Below are 25,138 nucleotides of genomic sequence, written 5' to 3' on the forward strand. Positions count from 1 at the left end.
ACCATAGCTTGGGTCAGGCGCACGTTGGGCCTCAAAATGATAACTTGAAATGGCCAGCGTGTTTGCCACAAGCTCCTGAGCCACCCTGAGCCAGAACCATCCACTGAGATACTCCCAGATTCCCAACCCAAGGAAACGATACGCTGGCAAAGGTTTGTCATTTTAAGCTGCTAAATTTGGGGGTGATTTTTTTAGGCAGCAATAGCTAACTAATATACCCCAAGCACACCTAAGCCAAACGCCACTAATCAATTCTGGAATTCATGCCTGCTGGGCAATCTTTCTCAACACATTGCTCCAGGTAGGCCCTACTGACTGGCCAGAGTTGGTATAAGAAATGAAACCAATTTGCAATTCCTTAGGCCAAGTCTGTCAGTCAACAGTGAGTTATGCAGGCTGGTGGTCTAACAGAAATCCCTTGAGGTTCATGGACAGAGAAGGCAGGCCGGCCCTGACCCTGGACGACGGAAGTCCCGCAGAAGGCTGGCAGGGTGGGGGCGGGGAGAGCAACAGCCTCTCAACTTGCACACACTCACATTTTGCAGGAGCCCTGAACACGGCTGCTTCTGCCAGTTCTGACAGGGCACTTCTGGCAAGGTAAGAAGAGGCCTCCAGTGTCACCACTGGCCCCAGAGAGGTCAGAGCTGTGGACAAAGCATGCAAGTGTCCCTCTCCACGCCAAGTCTGCCCTGCCTCGGAGCGGGAGGCCCCCCAGCTGCCCACTCAGAGCAATTTATTATAATAAAAAGCAGTGCCAATAACAGCTTGAGGACATGCAGACCTTGTTTTCTGTGCAGTCTGTGTTCTTTCTGGGTTCTGAAGGATCAAACAGTCAGTTCTCAAGAGCCATTAGCTCTGGCTACTGCCAAGCTGGAAAGAGAGAAGGAAGGGCCAGCAGCCGAACCTCAAAACCTTCCTTGCCAGGGCCAACCCCAGAAATTTCCAAGCAACGTCCCTGTCTACACAGCTGCGGGGAGGTTGGCCTAGTCCTTCGCTCAAGACCCTCCGGTCCCAGGGCCAGCGTCCACCTGGATCTGCCAAGGGCGTCATCACAGGTCAGAATCAGTCGCTTTCTCCCCACAGGACAGTGACAGTCCTGCTCGCAGGTGGGGAAGCAAGAAGCCAGGGGCAGCCACACACAAGGGTGGCTGAGGGGGTCTGCTCCTTGGGAAAGGCCCAACAGTTGGTCGGGCAGTCGGGCCTGAGACGCATCAAAGGGACAGTGGTCCTGGGTCCACCAGCCCAGGCGCCAGTACTGGCTCTGTTGAACAGACGCTTGGGTAAGGTGCAGAACCCCTCTGTGCCTCAGTTTCCTCATTTGTAGACCAGGGAGTTTCATGCCAACTTTCTAGGTTTGTTTTAAGAAACAACATACTTAAGGCGGTCTAGAACAGTGGTTCTCAACCTTCCTAATGCCACAACCCTTTCATACAGTTCCTTGTGGTGGGGTGACCATCCCAACCATATAATTATTTTTACTGCCACTTCATAACTGTCATGTTGCTACTTTTTTGAATCAGGCAACCCCTGTGAAAGGGTCGTTAGACTCCCAAAGGGGTCGCAACCCACAGTTTGAGAACCACTGGTCTAGAACAATCCACTGACTGTAACAGGAGTTGCAGTGAAGATGCAGAGTGGGGCAGTGGAAAAGCACTGGCAGGGTCCACGAAGCCAGCCTCCATCCTATTCTGTCAGGGGACTATAACAGCCCACCCACGGGTGCTCTTAGTGCTCCCACTCAGACGCCGCATGTAAACTGTAATCTACTTAGCTACCTTCTGCTTAAGCCACTTTTCCACAAGTGAATTACTTAATATAACCCTTCTAGCCATGGTCTTGTAATTCCCACCAAATGGCTGGATGGGGCTATGCAAATGAGGCACTTTGGGCCCACAAAGGGGATTGGATAGCTTTCTAGTAAAGTAAATAAGGTTCATGGCACCCCTACAGGAGGAAAGAGCATACAAATCAGGTGTCCAGCACCCTAACAAGGGGACTAGTCAGCTTTGCTAGACTTAAAAGGAGCCATCCTAGAGGTGGAACGGGGGTTCTCATGACCATCAAAGGAGCAGAGCCGGGAGTGGACCCCGAAGCCCTGCACTGAGACCCTCCTACACTGAGGACACAAAGCAGTGGCAATCCCGTGGACTGTCTTAGAAGAAATACAACCACAATGACGCTCGGAAGTGTGGAGAGTGAAACTTCGTCTCCCATACTTGGGACATGTTATCAGAGGGACCAACCTCGGCGGGGAGGGGGGACATCCTGCTTAGCAGAGGGTCAGTGTAAAAATGAGGAAGACCTCCAACGAGATAGACTGAAAGGTCCAGTGACTGCCACAAGGGTTCAAAGGTGGTAACGGCTGGGAGGCTGGGGAAGGCCCAGGCAGGCTTGGTTCTACAGTGCTCAGGATCACTAAGGCAAGGCCGACTCAACACCACCCAAACACTATCCCCCGTCCCCTTCTCACTCACAGCCATCGAGTCAATGCCGACTCGCAGTGACCCGCTGTGGGTGTCCGAGACAGTAACTGTTTACGGGAATAGAATGCCCAGTCTTTCTTCCGAGGCCCCATTGGTGGTTTCAAACTGCCGACCATGCAGCTCATAGCCCAACACATACCCACTGCACCACCAGGGCTCCTTGTCCCATTCTAGACTGCAGACTCCTTCTAGTTTGAGGCACCCTCATTGTCAAAGCACCCAGCAAATCTAGTGCTCCATAGATATTGGTAAGTGAACCAATGGAGGCCAGGTCAGATGTTTCTCTGACCTCTTCCTGACAGGGAGACTTGGGACTTCCCGTTGACCCAGGGAAGCTGAAACATGGCCCGGAAGTGGCTGTAGTTCTCTCGAGGGCCTGAGGGAGCTTCTTCAGGCCTGAGAACATCGAGAGCTGTGAGTGGAGAGACTCCATGAGAATGTTGGGATAATAATGATTAATAAGAGCAGATAAATACCCAGTGTGGCCGGCCAGACTGGGAAGCCATCCATTAGATCTGTCATTCATTAGAGGTGGGGGAGGGGGTTGTCCAATCAAACCTTCTCGGCTTAAGCAAACCTTCTATAAATTGTGGGTTGCAGGCTCTGACGTTTGATAAATTATTCTTCATAATCCACAGTTGGCTGTCATAAATCTCATCTTTCAACTTTACCCATCTTAATAACTCTGCCAGCTTTGCAGGGTGACACGCCTGTGTCAGTGCCTGCCACAGAGATCTCTTGGGTAGAAGGGACCAGAGATCCGGGGCACTAAGCAATGATAGGTGATCAGGTCGCAGGGGCCCCAGCAGCCACAGAACTTCCAGAAGGCCAAGTACTCACACCCCACCCCAGTGAGAAGGGCTAAGAAGTGGGGCAAGTGAGCTCTCTGCCTGCCTCGGGGTGGCCCACAGACTCCTCCTGCATGTCGAGCCTGGGTGGGTGTAGCCTCTCTGTGAGGTCAGGTGGAGCAAGATCACTGTCCCTTCCAGAGAAAAGAAAGTGTTTACAAATGGCAGTCATGTGTCCCTCCAGTGAAGCTTACTTGACTCATCATACGGGAGGGAGAGGTAGCCACCAAGGACTCTCAGACAGTGTGAGCCCACTTCAGGTACGGTGCCTGCCCTCTGGGGTCACTACTGGAACTTAAAGTCCAGTGGGGGAGGCAGGAATTAACCAAATGGCCCTCTCTGCTCAGTGCTACGAAAGGAGAGGGGCCAGTCCTGTGAGAGCCTAGGCAGGGAGGTGACCAAAGGCCTAAGGTCTGAAGCCTGAGTAGCCAGTTAACAAGCAGAAAGACGAAGAGGCTTCAGGCTGAAATGGTACCCAGAGGAGAAGGCTCAGAGAAGAGATAACCACCCCTTCTTTTGGAGGGAGGGGGGAGCTTCAAAAAAAGCTCACGGAAAAAAGGAACCGAAAGACAATAGAATTTTCCGGTGAATCTACTGCAGCCTTCGTACTCTGAGGACAGACGGACAACTGCCCATTCCGGCCTTACGGAAGACTCCTTCCCCAGCTTACCTGCTACATGCCCCAGTGCTGGGAACAGTTCTGAGCTGGTCACCACTCTTCACGCTGGGACCCAAGATGCCAACCGTGGCACCTCCTGCCCCCTCAGCCCCACCCCCACTTAATCCATCACGGAGTCCTTCCCACTTGGTCTCCAACATGGGCCACCCACTCCTCTGTGTCTCCCCCAACCCTCGCCCAAGCCACCCTCCCCTCTTCCTGGAGGTCTACAAAATGAACACATTCCAACTCCCAGTGACCCCACGTGTCAGGGCAGAACTGTGTTCCACAGGGATTTCAGGGGGGGCTTTTCACAAGCAGGTGACCAGGTTTGGTTTCAGGGTGCTTCAGAGTGAACTAGACCCACCAAAGCAGGTGAGCATTGTAAGAGCCTCTGGTCTCCAGCCACATCAGTGTAGACGGACCGTCATGATGTCCCTGTCCAGGGATGGGTCTTTCCTGATGGTGTGTGCAAGGGAAGCAAGCCAACATCTCATAGTCCCATGGACTGCATCATAAGTACCAAACACAGAGAATCAACATGACACGATCATCCACTAACACGAATGTCAACCGCTGTGTCTGCCACCCCCACCCGCTCCCATCCTTTCTGACTTTCTCTGGCTAAGCTTCTTCCCACCCCAGGTCAGCTCTACCCTGGGATTAGACGTCTTCTCACAGACCCCACCTCCCTGGCCATGGTGACTGGTCTAAGAATGGACACTGGCCAGAAGCTAAGTCCATCAGAGCCCCAATTCGGAATTGGATCGGCTGAAAGTGCACGGGGGAAGGACAGCGCTGGGTGAGGGTAAAGGTGGGAGGAGGTGAGTCTGAGAGCTGCTAGGGACCAGTGTCTATGTCATGAAGGGAACACACTGTGGGCATAACTGGAGGAAAAGGGCAGAGAGAAGAAGCCTCTTGGCAGGGCAGCCCAAAGACCCAGCTCTACCGAAACCCTACCTAAAATGGGGGTTCATAAAATACGCTCGTTCCATTTGATGCGCCCACCCAACCAAAGACCACAGGCCGGCTGCTCTGTTTCCTGGGCACCAGATGAGCTGGCCACAGCACTGCTCAGCATGTCTTCTCCCCTGCACACCGCCCAAGTGGGCATGGCCTGGCACCGCCCCTCAGTAATGGCACTCTCCCTCCACCAGCCACCTCCAGCCCACCTTCCCCAGAAACCCTCCTCTGGACTTCCAACGCCACAGCCCCGCAGCTGAGTGCGCCATTGTTCTCTAAGGGTTCCCTTTGTGTGTGGTTCTGTCTGCTCCGCTTGGGGAGGGTGGGGTGGCAGCTCGGATGTACTCCCTAGACCCCAGAGCAGTGCCACCGAGCTGAGGGCCTATCAGTCACTCAACAAATCCGTCTTTCCTGAGTCAGCAAAGCAGCAAGTGCAGGTCCCAAGCTCTCTGCGGCCGGTAAAGGGGGGCCATCGTGAGCTGGGGCTCTTCATCTGGAGGAAATGTGTATGATGCCGCCCACCCACCCACTGGGCTTGGACACCACCTGCCTGCTGTGTCTCAGAAAGAGGGACGTACCCTGAGCTTATTCTCTGGGTTGAAGGCCAACTGTTGGGTCGGTAGGATGCCACCATGGCACTCTCAATTGGGAGGGTTGACAGAGGGCATAAAGAACCCTCGAGAATGCTATCCCTGACAGGGATGAGCTCATGCAAACATGGCTACCTCAAAGTCAACAGGAAACCACACATCCCCAAAAGGGTGAGCCCAACTCGGGGCCATTCGGGCTTCTTGGAAGCAAGCCCAGCCTCATCCCAGGCTCCATGGGTCATATTCCCTCAGAGAACAGGGCCGTGCAGGAGCAGCGCTGGGAACACCCGGAGTCAGGAGACCTGGGGTCTCTACATCCTATTTCTATCATCAACTAACTGCCCCACTCAGGGCGGGCTCCTTCCCCTCTCCGCACCTGTTTCCTCACTTGTGAAAGGAAAGGGAGTGGACGAGACAGGTTCTATGCTGGCCCAACCCTTGCGGGGTTGCCAAGCTCCGGGGGAAAGCATAGTCACCAAACCACAAGAGCCAGTTCTGCCAAACTCCAGGAAGCGCCAGGCACCAGGCGAGGTGCTGGGTGCGGCAGGGTTCCAGCCTTGCGGTCTCCTTCCATCTTCTCAGGGCTGCACACAGCACCCACAGCTGCTAGCCACCCAGGACAGTCCATGCGCCAGACACTGCTTTTCCATGGGTTACACCTCTTGACCCTTGCCCGCCCCTTCATATGCGAGTTCGGTCGTCATCTCATGTTTACAGATGAGGACTCCAAGGTTACCTAAGACGACACAGCTACAATAGGGTAGTATTTGGGATTCGAACAAAGCTTGCCCTCACCTGTCCATCTCCAAGCCCGTCTGTCACAGCTCCTCAGAAAGGATCCTTGGTTCTTCCAGGACACTAAACTGGATCCCTTGCCCTTTACCCACATTTGAGGTGTTGTCACTGCCAGCTGCCTTCAAGTTGGCCCCTGACTGTGCCCTCCCCATGATGGGCTGTGTACCAGCCACTGGAGCCCAAGGGTTTTTCATGGGTTGCTCCTGGTCTACCTCAGCATGGAAGCTCTGCTGAAAGCTCTTCAGCATCACAGCATCAAACCTCTACTGGCAGACAGGTGATGGCCGTGCATGAGCTGAGCCCAGGAACTGAACCTCCATCTGCCGTATGAAAGGTGAGACTCCTACCACTAACCCACCAAGGGCTCCTATTGCTTAGACTTCACAGATCACGGTCATCCTTGAGTACAGCCCCCACAAGAATGCAGCAGAACCAAGAACAGAGGTGGGGGCGGCCACAAGGACAGCAGACCCACAATCTCCCAGAGGGCTTAGCCGGGGTCCCTGGTGCACAGCCTCAGTTCATATAGCATCCACTCCTGAGCACCTTTGGTGAGCAGGAGAAGGCCATCCAAGGACAGAAACCAAAATTCAGGGGAGGTCAACTCAGCCAGGCAGGGAGCCCAGCGATGGCCTCAAGAAGTCACATACACATGGAAGTAGTTCTGCAGTTCAGTTCGACAATGCTTACTCATACCCGTCAGGAACAAAGGCCCGATAGGAGATCAAGACGGTCAAGAAGGCAGCTGACGGCAAAGACAACAGGCAGCCATGAGCCTCAAGGGGCAAAGACAAGGAAGCACATAACCCAGAGCGACAAATAAACACAAAGAGCAGCACTAAACACACACCGAACCCACTGCTGTCAGGCCACCCGGACTCATGGTGACGCTAGACAATGGCTTTCTACAGCCGTCATCTCTATGGGCAAAGAAGCCTGGTAGCGCTGTGGGTTAAACGGTGTGGGGCTGCTAACCACACGGTCACGAGTTCACAACGACCAGCCACTCTTCGAGAGAAAGATGAGGCTATCTGGTCTCAGAGTCACAATCTCAGAAACCCCTACAAAGAGCCAGATGAGTCAGAACAGACTCAATAGCACCGGAGGTTTGGCTTTTTTTTTTTTTATTGGTGGTGGGTTGTATTGGGGTTTGGGTTTTTTTTTTGGGGGGGTGTCAATCTTTATGGAAGCAGACTGCTACACCTTCCAGCTGGTGGGGTCAAGCCCCAACCTGTGGCAGCAGCCCAGCCCTTCACTGCTCACCACAGGACCCAGTGGAGCGCTCGTCAACCCCTCCCTGCCATCGCGCTGGCGCTCGGGCCGCACTGCCCCTGTGGGTTCCGAGACAGTTGCTCTTTCCGATCGTGGAAACCTCAGCTTTGTCCAAAGGGGCGGCTGGCAGCTTCAACGTGCTGACCTTGCAGCTCACAGCCCAAGTCGTAACCCATGGTGCCAGAGCTCTCACCGGGGACAGGAAATAACCCCGACCAGAGGGCTCGTGGGCACCAAGGGCAAGAAGCTCACCAGAAATTATGCCTCGGAGTTCCATCGGAAAAGTACGGGTCATAACAGCACCTGTCCCATGGGGTTTGAATGATGTGAGGTGAGCCGCAAAAAAATAAACACATCTTGAAAAGCTGGTAAGCACGCAAGATGTGTGCACACTGCCGCCATCAGCAATGTTGTTGCTGCTGTTCCGTGGTCACCATCGAGCTAACAGGCTGAGAAAGAGGCCGGCGAGTCAAAGGGGCCTGAGCAAGCCTGGAAGGAGCCACCAGTGCAGCCCTGTCTGAGAACAGCATTCGCCCCCACCCCACACAGCGAGCGCCACGGCTGTGGGAAGAACAGCTGTGGGTCTCCAGTGCACGCACAGAAGAGAGCCCATCTCGATGCGATTCACCCAGAGCTATGATATAACCAGGCTGGAGGTGCCTCCGGAGTCTGGGCCCGGGGGTCAGAGGCAGGCAGCGGCCAGGGGGCTCAGCACTGCAGACAGGGCGAGCAGCAGAGAAGCCTGGCCGCCTGGCCACCAGCCCACCCACCCCCACCCCCACCCCGGAGACTAATGAATGGAAGCCCATTGGCCCTGCTGACATGATTGCTTCCCGCCATCCATCTCCCACTCCTTCAATTACCATTGCACGGCTGAATCTCTCTCATCAGTGATGACAATCTCCTTGTGATGGCCAGCATTATTGGGGGGAATAGTTTTTCTTCATTATGTTTTTAATATAAATGTACTTTTTATGGAGAGCTGCTGGGAAAGGAGAATGAGGCCAAGCCCGGAGGAGGTGGGGGGGTGGGAGGAGGGCAGTCTCTTACCCTCAACTGACATTCCTCCCACCCAACCCCACCCCCGCCCCCAATCCCTTGACCACCTCCAGAGCCTTCTGGTCATTCCCAGAACACTCCCTCCTCTGCATCCTCAGGCTAGGGGGGTGAGGGTGGAGGGAGCAGCAACCAGAGGGACAGGGTGGGAAATCAGAGTCAGGCTTCTGAGGGGAGGCCATGAAAGACAGGATCTCCCACCTTCCTCTCTCGGATCCCCTGCACTGAGGGAAGCCAGCCCTGGGTCAGGAGGACTCGCAAGCAGCCCTATGGAAAGGGCCATGTGCTCAGGAACCCCGAGGTCAGCCACCAAGAGCCAACGCTAACGTGCCACCAACCGTTGGAGACAACCAATCCTCTAGTTCCAGTCAGGCTTTCAGATCACTGTGTCCCCCGACACCCGGAGGGCACCCTGGTGAGAACACCCACCAGAAACATTCCGGAACTTCCACTCCACAGAGATTCCGTGAGCGAGTAAGTGGCTATGGTTGCTTAAAGGCAAAAATAGATACATATATACTTGTGAGTCCGCTTAAAATCATAAGGAGGAGGAAGAGGCGGAGCCAGCATTGGAGAGACAGCTGTCTGCGAGAGTAAGCGGAGCTGCCATAGGGGCAGGTCCAATTCCCGCCAGCACTCTGGGCAGGAGAGGCTCTGCTGGGCCCTTCTGCCCAATTCTGCCCTCTCCAGGGAGCTGTTCTCATCCGGAACACACCCCCACCACCACCTCAGCACCACCAGGATGCAAGTCAAGCTGCCATCTTGCTGGGGAAGAAGCCTGGAGCAGTGGTCCCAAGTCCAACACAACCACTGTTTCCATGACCCTGGGCACCTCTGTCTCCAACGCTCAGGCACCAAGTCAGCTCTGGAGACTAGAGCCCAAGTGTGAGTCTCCAGCCCCAAGGGCCTCGGGGACCCTGCCGTCATTGGCACTGGCCTGCTGAGCGGCCAGCAGCTCTCCAAGGGGCAGGAAGGGGCGCTCGACAAGTCTAGAGGAAGCCAGTCACAGCAGCCCAAGAGCTTTCCAACCGTTGGCGGGAGAAGTCCGATTGGATGGACACTGGGCAGGGGGTCCAGGGAGGGGAAGAGAAAAGACGTTTCTTCTCAAAAGAGAGCTGTGGCAGGTACTGGAAGGCCTGGTTAAAAATCAGGCCCTGCCACTTACTAGTCTCTCTTTTGCCACTGTGTTAATTCCGACTCACAACAACCCCAAGGGACAGAGCAGAACTTCCCCTACCATCTTTACAAAGACAGACTTTCTCCCTCGTGGCTGCTGGGAGGGTCTGAACTGCCAACCCTTCAGCTAGCAGCTGAGCTGACCCGCCGCGCCACCTGCGCTCCAGAGGCCCCCACAGATGTAGAGCCCCCAGGAATAATACCTCCCGGCCACAGGCTCAGTGCTGGGCATGTTCTCAGGACTCCGCGTTCATTAACTCACTTAATCCTCACAGCTGCCAGGAGTAGCAGTTACAGTTCAAGGACCAGGGAGCGAGAGGATAAGGCAGGGGCCCAAGGTCACATGCTAATAGACCAAAGAGGCCACTGGGCTCCTGCCCACCCACCTGGAGCTCCCATATTGTGGGGAAGCAGAACAAAAAGTTTGTCTTGTCGGCCCCGCCCTCAGAAAGGCCCCAGGGAGGAAAGGGGAATCAAGGCCTGGAAGAGCCATGCAGGCTGCAGGCAGGAACACTCAGAACCTTGTCTTCCTTCTAAGTTCTCACAGGCAGCAGAAGGGGCACCAATGTGTACGGGCCACCGTCCATCCACACTGCCCCACGCTCTGGCTTCACAGCTCTGCTCCGAACCCAGCGGCTCTCTCCATTCGACGCTGTCTGCCAGAGACCCTGTGCGCACAGGCCCCTCTCTGCCGTAGCTCCTGCTGCTTCTCCTACCCAGAATGTCTTCGGGGAGTCACCTCCACCACCAGGCCTGACAAACCAGTCACGTCCTCACTGGAAGAGCGACTTTGTTTTCTGGACCTTCCTTGTAAGCCTTGAGCACAAGACCCAAAATGTCACCTCCACTTACATCAGTGGGTTCTAACCAAACACCTGATGCACGGCAGAACCGGCCTCTTCTCCTCAGCACTCTCTGGGAAGTTTAAGTCCGACGGCCCAGGAAGCACCTACCCTGGAATACGCAACTCTTCCCCTGGGCACTGTGGGAAATGGGAAGTCTTCTCCTTGCTGACTTTGGACATCAAGGGGAAAGTCCCCTGACCAGAAAGGGAGACCGCTGAAAGTGAGGACAGTGCTCAGTGAGATAAACGGACACAAGTGCCACTAGGATAGACGGAAAGGAACCAGGGACCAGGAGGCCGGTGCTGGATCAAGCACTGGTTCACTCTGTTCTCCACCAAGTCTCCATGATCCGCAGCGAGATGAATGGCAACTCACAAACAACAAACAGAGGGGAGTTACAAAATAAGGTCAAGTCTAAGTCCCCGCCTCACAGTACATAAGCGTGCACAGGCCAAACCTCACTACCCTACACAATGTGAGGACAACATGCAGCCAAAGCTTCCATGGCTGTATCTCCAGAGCAGTCCTTTGGTGTTTCATACGTAGGTCAGAGCTGAAAACAACCATTCCTGATACAAGTATATTCCAGAACAACAAACTAAACCAGGTTATCTCTTGAAATATGCTGTCATGAGATCTGATTGGTCTATAGGGGGTTGTGAACGTGGGTGGGTGTGTCCATGACCAAAGGTAGCCCGGCATCTCTGCTGAAGTTCCACTGTAACTCCACCGCCTAGAGCTTCTGCCCCATCCCACGTTACTAAAAACGCCCAGCTATTGGGGAGACTTCTTTCAACAACCCCACCTCATCAATAGACAGGAGGCTTCAAAACATTCATGGACGAAAAAATGGCCTCATCTCTTAATCCCACTATTCTGCAATCTTCAGGAAGCCCCCTCGAGTCTGTCTCTTTGTACATCCTTTCTCTGCTCAGGCCTGAGAGGAAAGAATTCCCGTTTCTGATTTTAGAATGCTCTCTCACCCAATGCACTGATCACCCTCTCCCCCCAGCCCCCTCACATATCACCTTCTGGAACACCCATTAACTGTCATCACCACCTCTGTCTTCCCAACCTGCTCCTGGAGCCAAAATTCTCATCCATTCGCCCAGATGTGCCTGCTGCATCCCCACCACGACCAGGCCTTGGTCAGCCTCTGCCTGTGGTGGGGACTCCTATTGCTCCTCCCCACCCGCTCTTCCCAGGGTCATTCTGAACCTGGGGCTCAACCTCACCACAGCCCAACAGCGAGCTCCTGTCTGCTCGGTCCTGGCCCATTTTCTCCTCTCCTTCGGGCTGCCAGAGCTTTCTAAATGTGGCCTCCGGGCCAGCTGTGCAAGCTCAGCCCTCCGATCCATGGACTGGAAGACCACACTCTAGTCATCCATCGATTCCCCATACACCTTCCTTCGCCCTCCTCCATCCCACCACCTTGGAGGGTCGAAGTCAGATGCTATCCCCCTCCATCCACCAAAATATGAGGGAGCTTCAAAGACTAAATAGAAAAATTCCATTATCTTTCAACTCCATTTTCCCACAAACTTTTTGGAGCCCCCTTGCAGAGTCTGTCTGTCTGCCTCTCTTGCTTCCCCAAAATTCCTCCTTTAAGCAGTGCGAGTACTATCTCATGACCGTAGACTACAGAGACAGAAGAAGTCTTCTCCGTCCTTGCCCTCACCACAGTGCCCGTGCCTTTTCCACCAAATTCCAGCTGAAGAAGCTGAGAAAGAATGACTGAAAGGACGAAGGAAGAGGTACTCAGCCACAGAAGCATGGACTGCCGGGCCTGGAAGGGGCCTCACGATTGGCAGCTCAGATGAGGATGGTGTAAGGATGGGGCTAGACATCAGTGGGTAGAATGCTGCCCGGTCCTTCAGGACAGACCTAAGAGCTCATGGGAGCCAGATTGGTCAACAGTCTCATGGCTCTGGGGCCATGTCTGCCCCATTGAGGATACAGAGACATCGCTCACGTTCCTTCCAAAACATGGACCATGCAGGGGAGTAGAAAGAACCACCTCGTTAGATGTCCAGGTCTTGCACACCCCTCTCGACTCTCAAGCTCAGGCACCATCTGCTGGCCACGGCCAGCACTGCACTTGGATCCACAGTCCCCGGGGGCAGGCAGAGAACCCAGGCCGAAACCTTCCTCAATCTATTGGAGAAGGAGACCACGTTGGGCTCAGCAGAAATGACCCTCTCTCCCAGAGGCTGGGCTCCTGACTACTACCCAGAATCAGTCCCCCAAAACTTAAACCTACCATTCAAACCAAGAGAAAGAGGGAGAGTCAGTTTCCTTCTGGTAATACTGAGAAACTACCAAGACAGGCACATTCAAATACACTCTGAATTCAAATACACTGGTTTCCAGAAGATTCTCCACCCAGCAGAAGCTGTGCTGAGTGGAGGAGAGGCACTGGCTTGGCCATCAAGAGGTCTGAGGTCACATCCTGTCCTGCGAGCCCCAGCACAGGCCCTCCTGGGCCCATCGCAGGGGAAGAAGGCGCCTGCCCTCCCTTCCCCTGCCTCTACGCTGGTGGACGTGCTGCTGTCCAAGGCCGGGCTTGAGCCAGCAGCAGAGGCAAAGCATAGCCTCTCGGGCGCTGCAGTACCCCGCTCTGGGGACATCCTCAGAGAAAGCCTGAGCCTGGGATGGGTCTAGGACAGGGGTAGAGAATCTTTTTTCTGTCAAAGGCCATCTGGATATTTATCACAATATCTGTGGGCCACATACAACTATCAACTTAGGGACTGGCCTGCTGTCCCTGCCAGACATCCATGAACGCCCCTAATGCAGTGCCTGCCAGACATCCATGAACGCCCCTAATGCAGTGCCTGCAGAAGCTTCTCTTGGGTGAGGCGTGCGACGTGTGTGGACACGGAGGATTGCGAGGGCTTCTGTAACCCACAGGCCGTTCGTTCACCCGGCCTGGTGGGGAGCCCAGCATAGCACTCTGGGCGTGGGAGCTGCTCCCCCAGAAGTGTCATGGGAGGGGCTCGGGGGAGGAGGAAGGCACACAGTGAGTGACTTTCTTCCGCCCTTACACCTCCACACTCACCCACCCCGCTTCCCACGCAGCCCCTGTCCCCTCCCTCCACCCACAGGCTGAGAAAGTGTGTCACCAGGGAACAAATGCTGTCTTCCCAGGAGGGAGGAGGAGGTGGCCGGGGAGGAGGGAGGCTGCCTCTGTGCCTGCAGGAGCAGGGGGAAGAAACCAGAGGTTACTGAGCTCCCAGCTGTGAGGGACGCCCCCTCGGCACCATGACCGACACCAGCCCCTGAGAGCACGAGGCATGTGGGGGGCCAGAGTCACAAGCCACACTGGGGCCCGCATGGCAGAGGGATGAAGAAGAGCCCCCCCAGACACCGGTCACATCTCCAACCCTGCAGCCAGCTTGAGTGCAGCCCACCGTGCAGAGGGGAACTTTCTCTCTCACTTTGCCCAGCTTGGAGGGAGCGCTGGCCTGCTCTTGCCTGGTCACCGCCCTACAAGTCCCTCTACAGACAAGTTAGTGCCAAGGGTTAAGCTCCTGCTGCTCCCCCACCCCTTGCCTCCACCCCCACTGAGTGCACATGCCAGTACTTCACACTGTTATTACAATGATTTCTTTCGTTTTAATTTGGGGGTGAATCTCGTGCTGCTGGAAGGAGGGGGTCAATAGTCTTGCCAATCACATCCCCTGGACCTGGGGTCCCTCCCACCTACCAGCGGTGGGGTGGCCAGGGCCCTGCCTCCAGCCCTCCATCAGATGGCTCTGCTCAATCCCTCCCCATTTGGTGACAGTGCTCCACGGAGGTAAGGCGTCTGCAGAGCTGCCACCTCCATGAGATCCAATTGACGAGGCCTCTCTCCAGACCAGGACCTCCCTGCGGACTGAGCATCTGTGGCTCGGGGAGGGGCAGCTGGTGCCAGCTCTACACTGAGGGACCGACAGCAAAGCCAGAGCTGTGTGGACCAGTGACACCACAGCAGCAGGTGGCTGTCCAGCTCTTCGCCTCACTGAGCTGTCACTCATCCATCCGTGGCCTCCTAAACCCACAAGGGCATCTGTCTACTCCATGCCAGACACTGCTCTGAGCATCTGTGGACACAAGGGGACAGGATAACCATGGCCATCCTCCCCAAAGCACTGCTGTCTTGCAGCAGGACTGCCATACATAGCTAACCATGTCACAGCTGCACAAGTGGGTGGGAGTGACATTCTGCAGCACCCAAAGGAGGGGTGGGATTAGTCTAGGGAGAATCAGTTACGTTTTCACAGAAGAGGCTGGTTGGGCCAGGATACCCAGCATTTAGCACAGTGCCTGACTTTCTATGGATGGATGGATGGATGGATGGATGGATGGATGGATGGATGGATGGATGGACGGACGGATAGGTGGAAGGGTGGGTGGATGGACAGACAGGTAAAAGGGTGGGTGGGTGAGCGGATGGGTGGATGGATGGTCGATGGATGCTCAAACATCTTTGAAGCACAGGACTCGTTGGATAGAGAGGGGCAGGGTAAAGACAGTGTGAGCAGAGGGCAGTCTGTGGGCAAGCAGCACGGTCGAAGGAGAGCCGCCAGCAGGGAACAGCTCCGAGCACAGCAGCCATGACCTTGGCATATTTGCTCCAGGTCCTCTCAGCAGTCCCGTGAGCAAGCACCAGGGTTGCTCCCCTGTTGCAGGGACGGGGAGTCCAGAGGAGAAAGCGTTTCTGCAAGGACACAGCTTGGGGTGGGGGGAAGGCACAGAAGAACTCAAGCTGGTCTAGTCTGCCTCCAGCACCCAAGCTCAAGGTCCCTTGCCACTCTGTCCTCCACATTCTATTCACATGTGCTCACCCTACAGGCCATCAGGAGTCACGAAAGGGGGTACATTATCTCCCATCAGGCATCCGCTCCGACAAGGCTGGCCTGGAAGGTCATCTTGCAGAAAGACCCAAGAGCAGAATCTCAAAGACAGTGAGAAGGGAGGGGAAGGATTTTTCGTAGAGGTCCCTGGAGTACCCTCAAATGAGACCACAGCATTTGTAGGCTGAGGCCTGACCCACTGCATCCCATCTGCCCCAGCCAAAAAACAAACTCCCAACTCCCCGCCACAGTCATAGCAACCCTACTGCACAGGGCAGAACTGCCCATGTGGGTTCCTGAGACTAGCCATCCACTGGAATAGAAAGCCGCCTCGCTCCTGGGGAGCTGCTAGTGGTTTCAGACTGCAGCCGGCCTTGCAGTTAGCAGCCCAAAACGTCTCTAAAATAGGCCAGCAAGGGTCCAGGCTGCGGTGACCTGCTCGGGACACCACACCTCCTGCAGGACACTGGCAAGGATTCAAAGGAGTGCAGAAGGGTCCCCGCCCCTTTCGCTGGCCCTCCAGGGACAGGAGTGAGGATCAGCAAAGCAAGGCCTGAGGAGGCCGGTGTTCCTCCTTGTGAGGCAGCACGTATGAGTCCAGCGGCCTGACAACACCCGGGGGTCCAGGGCCTCCTGTCACTGGCAGTGAGGCTGGAGGGTGTTCCAGATCGGACAATTCACTAGACAGTGAGCACAGTTTGTCCGCGGAATCTCACTGCCGTGCACTAGGACTGCTTCCTGGTGGTGCTTAGGGTCTTTTACCTTAATACCTCCATCCTTTGTCTGAAAAACAGGGCTTCTGCATACGTTTGCTGCCAACATGAACAGAGACAGGGTAGGGACCAGCACACATTCGGTATGAAGTCAACTCTCAGCACTTGAGAAACACTAGGTTGTTTTAATTGCAGTGAAGAAGAAAAGAGTCTAATAGCAACAAATGCAAACAGTCCAATCAATATTCTTTACTGAGGGCCACCCAGCTTCCTCCTGGCCTCTGGGATCTCAGCCCTGAAAGGGGCCGTGAAATGTGGTTCAGTGTCAGGGGTGTGTCACCAGCAGTGTGGAGCAGGGGAGAGACCCCCTCCAGGCCTTTTCAGAAGCAGACTGTGCTGAGGTCCCCCACCCGCCCACCTGCTCCCAGCAGAGGCAAGTACCTCCTTGCCCAGGTCCTCGCGGATGACCTGGCGGACGTCCTGCATGCTGCTCTGTGGGGCCTGGCTGTGCAGCACCTTCAGCGTGCTGGTGTACTCCGTGGGCAGCAGGTAGTCCAGAGCCCCCAGGTGCTGGCCCACCTTGATGAAGGTGCCTCGGTTGGCGCAGCAGAGTTCACATAGGCGCCGAGCCGAGCGGAGGTGGACCTGCAGGGAGACAGAACAGGGCCACAAGGTGTGAGTGTAGGCTAACCCAGACATAACTCCCCGTCCTGCCCCTCGGCTCCTCACCCAATTCGTCACTCCCCAGTGCTCAGAACACACACATGTAGACACATGCACCAAGCATACAGACACAGATATACTTTCCCATTCCCCTTTGGTACCCAGGGAAGGCAACTCCAACCTCGCACTGAGGCCCGCCTTCCCAGAGGGCACCTACACTGCCATCTCCTCCCCTCCATCAAAATGTGCCCGGGCAGGACTCCACTTGCTCAGCGCTTTCGAGGATTTAACATCTGGTCCACTGGTGATCCATTCGGGGTACCCTGGGACACACCTATAACCCTGCGGCCCAACCCTCAGACGCACCACTAAGCCTCCATGTTGGTTTGGGGTTGGACAATTCAACAAACGGGCACACGAACGTTGTTTGTTTTCATGCCGCAGCAGCCCAGGGAAGCAGGTGCTGGAATCTTTAGATGAGAAATTCCATTGTTGGGCTTAAAAGAAAACCTAGAAATCACTGCAGTTCCAGCCCCAGAACCCCACAGGGGCAGTTCTACCCCGTCCCATAGGGTCGCCGTGAGTCAGCATGAACTCCGTGGCAGTGCATTTGGAGTCTGGTCTTTGGGCTGTGGGAGATGAGATGCAGGCCAGGGCTCTTTTAACACCAGCATAGAAACTTCTAGCCAGGGCCTCCTATTCACCAGAATAATCTTATATGTATGTGTGTGGGGGCAGGGGAGGTGGTGTCTTACATATGGGGTGGGAAGTTAATAGGCTGTTGAGGGCAGAGTAGCCTGAACTTGCTCCCAGATGTCCACCTGTCCTTTTCAGAGTTGGCAGGTGGTCCCCATCGGCCCCAGGCTGCACATCTTTGGTCATCACTCCGCCCAGCTGAGGGTCTGGAACTATTGGGGCTACAGCCTCGCAGGCAAACAGGGCAGTGGGCACACGCAGAAGACAGAGCGCTTGGGGAACAGAGTCCCCTTGCCCTGGGGTGAACACCCAAGACAGGCATACACTCTAATAGTGCCTATGAAGGATGCCAACCCAATGAAGCCATGGTTCAGGCAATGAGACCATGTGAACAGCCGAGCAGCAGTTGGCACAAAGATGGTAGGCATGTTCAAAGATCCTATATAATCAGTGGCCAAGTGACCCAGCCAGGACACCGTCACCTTAGAAATGACCATGAGAGGAGTGCCACAGCACTGGATCCCTCCTCCCAGTAGCTGGCAGAGTGGGATCAGCCTCTGGGATCAGCCTGCTCCTGGCCTCTGCTGGACATCGCTGCCATCGCCACCCACTCCAGCCCATTCTTGGGGCGTCCTATGTACACTTGACCCACCTTGGATCTGACGCCTGGCCCAAGCGAGCCCACTGAGTCTCTTTTCTCTGGCAGGAAGAGGCAGTAAGGACGAAATTCATCCTGAGAATTAGGTGCATGCCCCCACAGAGCCCTGCTGGTCTGCTAGCCTTGAGGTCAGCAGTTCAAAACCATCAGCCCCTCCTCAGGAGAAAGGTGGGCTTTCTGCTCCCCTTAAGAGTTGCTATCTCGGAAACCCACAGGAGCAGTTCACCCACCCTCTAGGGTTGCCATGAATCATCACGGACTCAGTGGAAGTGCCTTTGGTTTTCTTAATACGTACCCCATGGCGCCCTGCTGATAGACGGTGGCGGGTTATACATACAGCCACTAACTGCAAGGTCGGCAGTTTGAAATTGCCAGCAAGAAAGATGAGGCTTTCAAGAATTATAACTTCTGAACCCCACAGAGGCACCTCTACCCTGTCCTACAGGGTCACTATTGAGTTAGAATCATCTCGATGACAGTGAGTGAGTGATAGAGGCATGCCCCTGGAGTTCCAAGCTGGTACCAAGAATTAACATGTTAGGCTACTGATGAAAAAGATGGAGGTAAAAAAAAAAGAAAGAAAGAAAGAAAAAGATGGAGGTGTGAACTCATCGAGAAGTACCTAGGAAGAAAGTCCTGGCAGTCTACCTCCCAAACCTCAGTCGCTGGCACCTTTTGGAACTCAGTCCTGCTCTGGCCACACAGGCCCCCATGAGTATGACTCATCCTGATAGCAGGGGGCTTGTCTGTCCAGTTTTTTACATACTCCTAGATCTGTGGTTCTCAACCTTCCTAATGTCGCGACCCTTTCATACACTTCCTTGTGTGGTGGTGACCCCCAACCATAAAATGATTTTCGTTGCTACTTCATAACTGTAATTTTATTACAGTTATGTGTTCTGATGCTCTTAGGAAACCCCTGAGACAAGGTCGTTCGACCCCCAAAGGGATCACGACCCATAGGTTGAGAACCACTGTCCTAGGTGAATCCATGGTTGGTGGGTGGGAATTTTCTTCGCAAACGATGTGCAATGAGACTGAACTGGCCAGTGCCGGGTGAGGAAGGCATGTGGGCAGAGAGAGGGTCGATGGAGAGGCTGGCCCAAGCCATGCTCGAGCCGTGGTTCTGAGGAAGTGAGAGAAAAGGCAGGGCGGATCAGGTCACTGATGGACTGGTGCATGTCTGTGAGGGACAGAGGTTCAGGTCCCAAGCTGAGCACCTTCGCAGAGCACGTACCATTGACCACCCCCCAACTCCAACCCCACAGAGGAGGGCATGGGCTCACCAGCAGCTAACAGTGAGCCACAAAAGGCAGCCACCATGAGCGAGTGAGGCCTGGAGGAGCCCTGGCCCAGCTGCCCAGCCGAGGAGGAAGGGCACTCAACCCACTGCAGAACTCTTCTGGGGTCCAGCTGGGGAGCTGTCCCTCACAACACCAAAAGGAAACAGAGGCTGCGGGAACGCCCCACACTGTGTCCAACCCTCCAGGAAACACCCCACCTGCCAGGCATTCCCTGGACATTTCCTACACAGCCGGGCTCCGGGATGGGGGGCACAGATGGTGAATACGCTCAACTGCAGTTAAGCTGGAGGCCGCCCAGAGGCACTGTGGAAGAGACTCTACGTGCAAGTCAGTCCCCGGTTGTCTAGGGAGCACAGCTCTCCGCAGACACACTCCGGGTCACCGCGAGCTGGAGCTGGCCCAGTGGAAACTGGTTTTGTGTTGTGCTAGCTCTCATGGGAAGAAGCAGCACCTGCCCTAGACCATCTGGGGAGACACAGTGCAGCCCCTCAGAAAACAGGGACACGCAACACAGCGAGCCTCTGAAAGGCGGGCTGGCGGACACAAGAACCCACAGGGTAAGGATGAGAGGGGAAGCTTGGTTCCCGGGCACGGGGAGCAGTGTGGGGCAGTGAGGAATGTACTGTCTGCCAGCTCCAAATCGACCCTTCTTTGCCCAGCTGTGTGATACGAGAGCTGGGCCCTGTATTTCTGCTTTGCCAGGATGCTCGACCCTGTCCATAGGGGCTCTGCAGACAGCGGCAGGAGGAGGGAAGGCGTGTCTCTTGCTGGCTCTGTGGTGCTTTTGCAGCAGAGGTGGCAGCAGACCTGTGTGTGAGAGGCTTCGCCTGATCAAGAGCCCTCACAGAGCGTCTGGGTCCCCACCAACCACTAAGCTGGTGGGCACCTCCAATGGCCAGCTCTGGAACCACCCAAGAGGTTGCTCTGACAGAGCAGAGAATTTCTGGGTCATCCCCTCCCCTCCAGCAAACTTCTTTGCCACTTCACAGCTTCCGCCTACAAACTAGCACAGCCTCCACCCTCTAGCCAGGTTCTCCATCCCCAACTGGCCATTGTGGCACACCAGCTCCAGCCCACATCCTCCCACAGATCTCTCTGCCGCCTGGCAAGCAGCTCCTTGGGACCTGCCTGGGCTCAGGCTTCTACCATGCTTCTTCCCCTGCTTCCTGCCAAGGCTGCGGGTCTCTGGGCAGCCCTTCCTGCACCTGCAGGTCTGACGCCCAGCCTCAGGGCTGGGGACCCTGTGCACAGCTCAGTGCTGGCGAGCGGCCGCTTGAGGCATTGCTACTGGGAACCTTCACCGTCTGCTTTGTGCCCCTTGTAGGGGTGAACCACCTGGTGATCGCTAGCAAATCTTCATGTCCCGTTGTCCCTGTCCAAATGGCCAGTCTGAATAGACCCTGCCAGATATGCTGAATTGGCCCCTGACATTGCATGTGAATAAAATAAGATGGAAAAGGAGCGCATTCCAGATTGAGAGGCCAACATAGACAAAGAGGGTGAGGGTGTGAGTGTGTGTGTGTGTGTGTGTGTGTGTGTGTGTGTGTGTGTGTGAGAGAGAGAGAGAGAGAGAGAGAGAGAGTGTGTCAGTTTTCTACTGGGTGATTCAGGTGCTGGGGGAGATATCAGCTCCAAGACAGACCTGCTCCAGTACTTCCTTTAGACTGGACACACCTCTACCTTTGTCTGACACTGGCGGCCCTCGGAAAGCACTGACCGCACGGGGCAGTTGGAGTTTATGTCCACTTGCACTTGCGTAGGGATAGAATCCAACCTGTCGCTCAGGGCACAGCCTAATGATGCCTCCTGGGAGGTGTGGCCTTGTTATGAGAGGCCCTGAGCACCCCTCCCCACTATCTGGCCCTTTGCCTTCCTCTGTCCTGGCCTTCTGTCTGCGTCTAGAGATGGCCCCATGTGGGCTGCTGATGCTGGCAGCCGTCAGCTCCCTGCCGTGAACTTGAGTTGGACTCGGCTGGAATGCTTTCTGGATATAAAATCACTTCTTACACATATATGAGTGTTACTGCTTTGTTTCTCTAGACAACCCACCTTAACACACCTCACTGCCAAGCTCACCCTCTGAGAGCAAAACCAGGCTCTCCTGTCCCTCACCTGTAGCTTAAACAGATTTCAGACAGATGTCTCTCTACACCTTCAGGGAGCCTGCCGGGTGCCTCTCTGGTCACAGGAGCCTAGGACAGCCCATCTATCCTGACTCACCACGTACTGGCACATAATCTTACAGACAGAGACTGTGCACCGGGTATGCTCTGTGCAGGCTGCATACATGCAGACTGATGATAACTAGCTCGTGTGCTCACAGAACCAACACGCGTGGAGCTGAGTTAGCACCCACATTTCAGCCAAAGTCACCTTCAACCAGCTTCTAAACAAGCAAGTGCACGTGCAGACAGAGTGGGTGGAGGGTGGAAGTAAGGACCATTACTGCTCACAGAAACAGTAACACTGTCTTTTAAGGCCACAACACACAAATTCTGAAAGCAGAGCAGGCACTCTGAGCGCCAGGGTCCCTTTCTAGCTCCAGCTCTGTGTACTTCGGAATGGCAACGTAGGACGAGTTTGGTTTTCCAGGACACTGTTTGTGCGAGCCCTTCTTCTGATAGCCACCCACATGACGGGCATCTTAAAGCACTAAGGCTGCTGGTAGCCAGGAACAGATACCAGAAAATCTTCATTGTTCCATGTAAATATACTCCATGAGAAAGCAAAGCTATGAGGATGGGAAAATAGATCTATGTGCATATATTTATAGGTTTAGTATTAAGGTAGCAGAAGGACAGTGGGCCTCCACTCAAGTGCTCCCTTAATGCAAGAATACTTTCTTCTATTAAATTGGCATTCTATGATGCTCACCTTCCCGACACAACCACTGAAGACAAAGCGGGTGAATAAACAAATGTGGCGAAGAAAGCTGATGGTGCCCGGCTATCAAAAGATATAGCATCTGGGGTCTTAAAGGCTTGAAGGTAAACAAGCGGCCATCTAGCTCAGAAGCAACAAAGCCCACATGGAAGAAGCACACCAGCCTGTGCGATCACGAGGTGCCAAAGGGATCAGGTATCAGGCATCATCAGAACAAAAAATCTTACCATAGTGAATGAGGCGGGGAGTGCGGAGTGGAGAGCCAAAGCCCATTTGTAGGCCACTGGACATCCCCTTACAGAAGGTTCTTAGGGAGGAGATGAGCCAGTTAGAGTGCAATATAGCAATGATGAAATATATAACCTTCCTCTAGTTCCTACATGCTTCCTCCCCCACACCCCCACTATTATTGATCCCAATCCTACCTTGCAAGTCTGGCTAGACCAGAGGATGTACACCGGTACAGATAGGAACTGGAAACACAGGGAATCCAGGGCAGATGATCCCTTCAGGACCAGTGATGTGAGTGGCGATACTGGGTGGGTAGAAGGAGGGTGGGTTTGAAAGGGGGAGCCGATTACAAGGATCTACATGTGACCCCCTCCCTGGGGGACAGACAACAGAAAAGTGGATGGAGGGAGACATCAGACAGGACAAGATATGACAAAATAATAATTTATAAATTATCAAGGGTTCATGAGGGAGAAGGGAGAGGGAAGGGATGGGAAAAAATGAAGAGCTGATGTCAGGGGCTTAAGTGGAGAGCAAATGTTTTGAGAATGATGAGGGCAATGAATATACAGATGTGCTTTACACAACTGATGTATGTATGGATTATGATGAGTTGTATGAGTCCCTAATAAAACAATTAAAAATAAATTTTTAAAAATAGGATAAAAAGAGTAACATGGAAATTAAAAAAAGAGAAAGCAAAGCTTCTAGAATTTCCTAACCTCTGCATTGTCATGAACCCAGTCCTTCATACCACACATATTTTCAAGCACTGTTCTGTGTGTGTGTGTGTGTGTGTGTGTGTGTGTGTGTGTGTAGTTGCTGACCTCAGAGTTTATAACTCGCTGTAATGGGGCAAATGTAATGTGCCATAATGTAAATGACTGTCAATAGGGTACCTTCTCGCTACAGGTGCCACTACACATCTGTTAGTTTGTCACATACTATGGTGACTCATGTGCTGCTGATTCTGGAAGCGAGAGCACCTGAATTCCAAATACCAGCAGGGTCACCCATGGTAGACACCTGAATTTCAGGACAGCTTCCAGACTGCCACAGACTAGGGAGAAAGACCTTGTGGTCTACTTCCAAAAAACAGGCGGTGAGATTATAGGGTGTTAACTGCATCTCCAACAATCCATTTTCCAATGCCTTCATGATGATAGCAAGGCAATTCACATCCCTGGTCCAAGTCACAGGGCATTCACCAGGGGCTTAATCCACATGTAGTTCACCTTCACTTTTTTTTTAAGCTGAAACAGACTTTAAATGGATGAAAAGAGAGAACAGATGATATTCCCCATTGTCCTAACGGTCTGCATAAGAGACTTCACAACGGTCTCGGATAGCAAGGCTGCTCACACCCCTCAACTGTGATCGGAAGAGATTCCCTGGAGGCTTCATCCATGGGTGGGCCCTGCAAGTGGACTTTGGGTTTCCACTGTCATCCATAGCCTTCTGCAAGCCAAGTGTTCACAACTTATGCGTTGATCTCCCTTATAATCCACATAAATATGTTCTGGTTTTTTGTTTTAATTTTCTGCTTCCTTTTCCTTTGAGGTTTTCTATTCTACGTTGTTACTCTTGTTAGTTTTTTTAATGTTTTTTCTGTCTATGAAATTCCGGATAAATAAAATAAAAAGAAATGCAGGATAGGTAAATCTACAGAAACAGTAACTGGGCAATGTTTCCTTGGGGGTACGGCAGGGAAGCTGGGGGAAATGGGGAACTAACAACAATGAGGACAAGAAGGAAGAAAATGTTCCCAAACTGTCTGTGGTGATGGTTGTACAACTCTTCTTGATGTGACTCAACTAATGAATTGTATGACATGTGAACTATATGACAATACAACTCTTGGGGAAAAATAAAATAAAGCAAATCAATAAAAACCCTACCGATACATGCAAGCCTTAGCTTCCAAGGGCCTGAGAGCAGAACTAGATGGCCCAGGTACCAGTTCCATCTGCTCAGAAAGTGAGTATAGGAGAAGGTTCTGGATAAAGAGGCGGGAAGCTCAAAACCACTCCAGCTCTAAGCTCCCATTTCGTTCTTTGGAGCCACGTCTTTACCCGCTGTTCGGATTGCAAGTGAAAGTGGAGCCTTGGCCCGTGGATAGAAAAGACTGAAGAATAACTGATGCTTTCGAATGACGGTGTCGATGAAGCACGCTGAGGGTGTCAGCGAGGGCCAGGGAAACAAGAACCAATCTGTCCTGAAAGAAGTACAACCAGAAGGCTCCTAGAAAAAGGATGAGTTTCATCTCCTATACTCTGGACGTTGTGAGTATGAGGTCTTTAGAGAGGGATAGTATACCTGGTAACGTGAGTCAGTGAAAAAAGAACCAATATACAGGACCTAACAAGATGCTGGATTGAACTGTGTCCCCCAAAATGATAGGTTGTCATCTTAACCCCTGAACCTGTGCATGTGACTTTGTTTGAAAGTTGATTAACTCAAGTAAGGGTG

General features: G+C 53.7%; 1 protein-coding gene across 2 annotated transcripts in view; it reads right to left on the reverse strand.

Annotated features, from left to right (window-relative positions):
* ADCK1 (aarF domain containing kinase 1) overlaps positions 1-25,138 on the reverse strand; it is a 127,798-nt gene that overhangs the window by 51,177 nt on the left and 51,483 nt on the right. For both annotated transcript variants that reach the window (XR_012779703.1, XM_075531357.1), the window contains exon 4: positions 16,676-16,879. Coding sequence is in view for 1 of the 2 variants with exons in the window: in XM_075531357.1 (XP_075387472.1) it covers positions 16,676-16,879 (204 nt within the window). In the remaining variant the exon portion in view is untranslated. The remainder of the gene's footprint in view (positions 1-16,675; positions 16,880-25,138) is intronic.

The sequence above is a fragment of the Tenrec ecaudatus genome, chromosome 14 (genome assembly GCF_050624435.1).
Source record: "Tenrec ecaudatus isolate mTenEca1 chromosome 14, mTenEca1.hap1, whole genome shotgun sequence".
Lineage (NCBI taxonomy): Eukaryota > Metazoa > Chordata > Mammalia > Afrosoricida > Tenrecidae > Tenrec > Tenrec ecaudatus.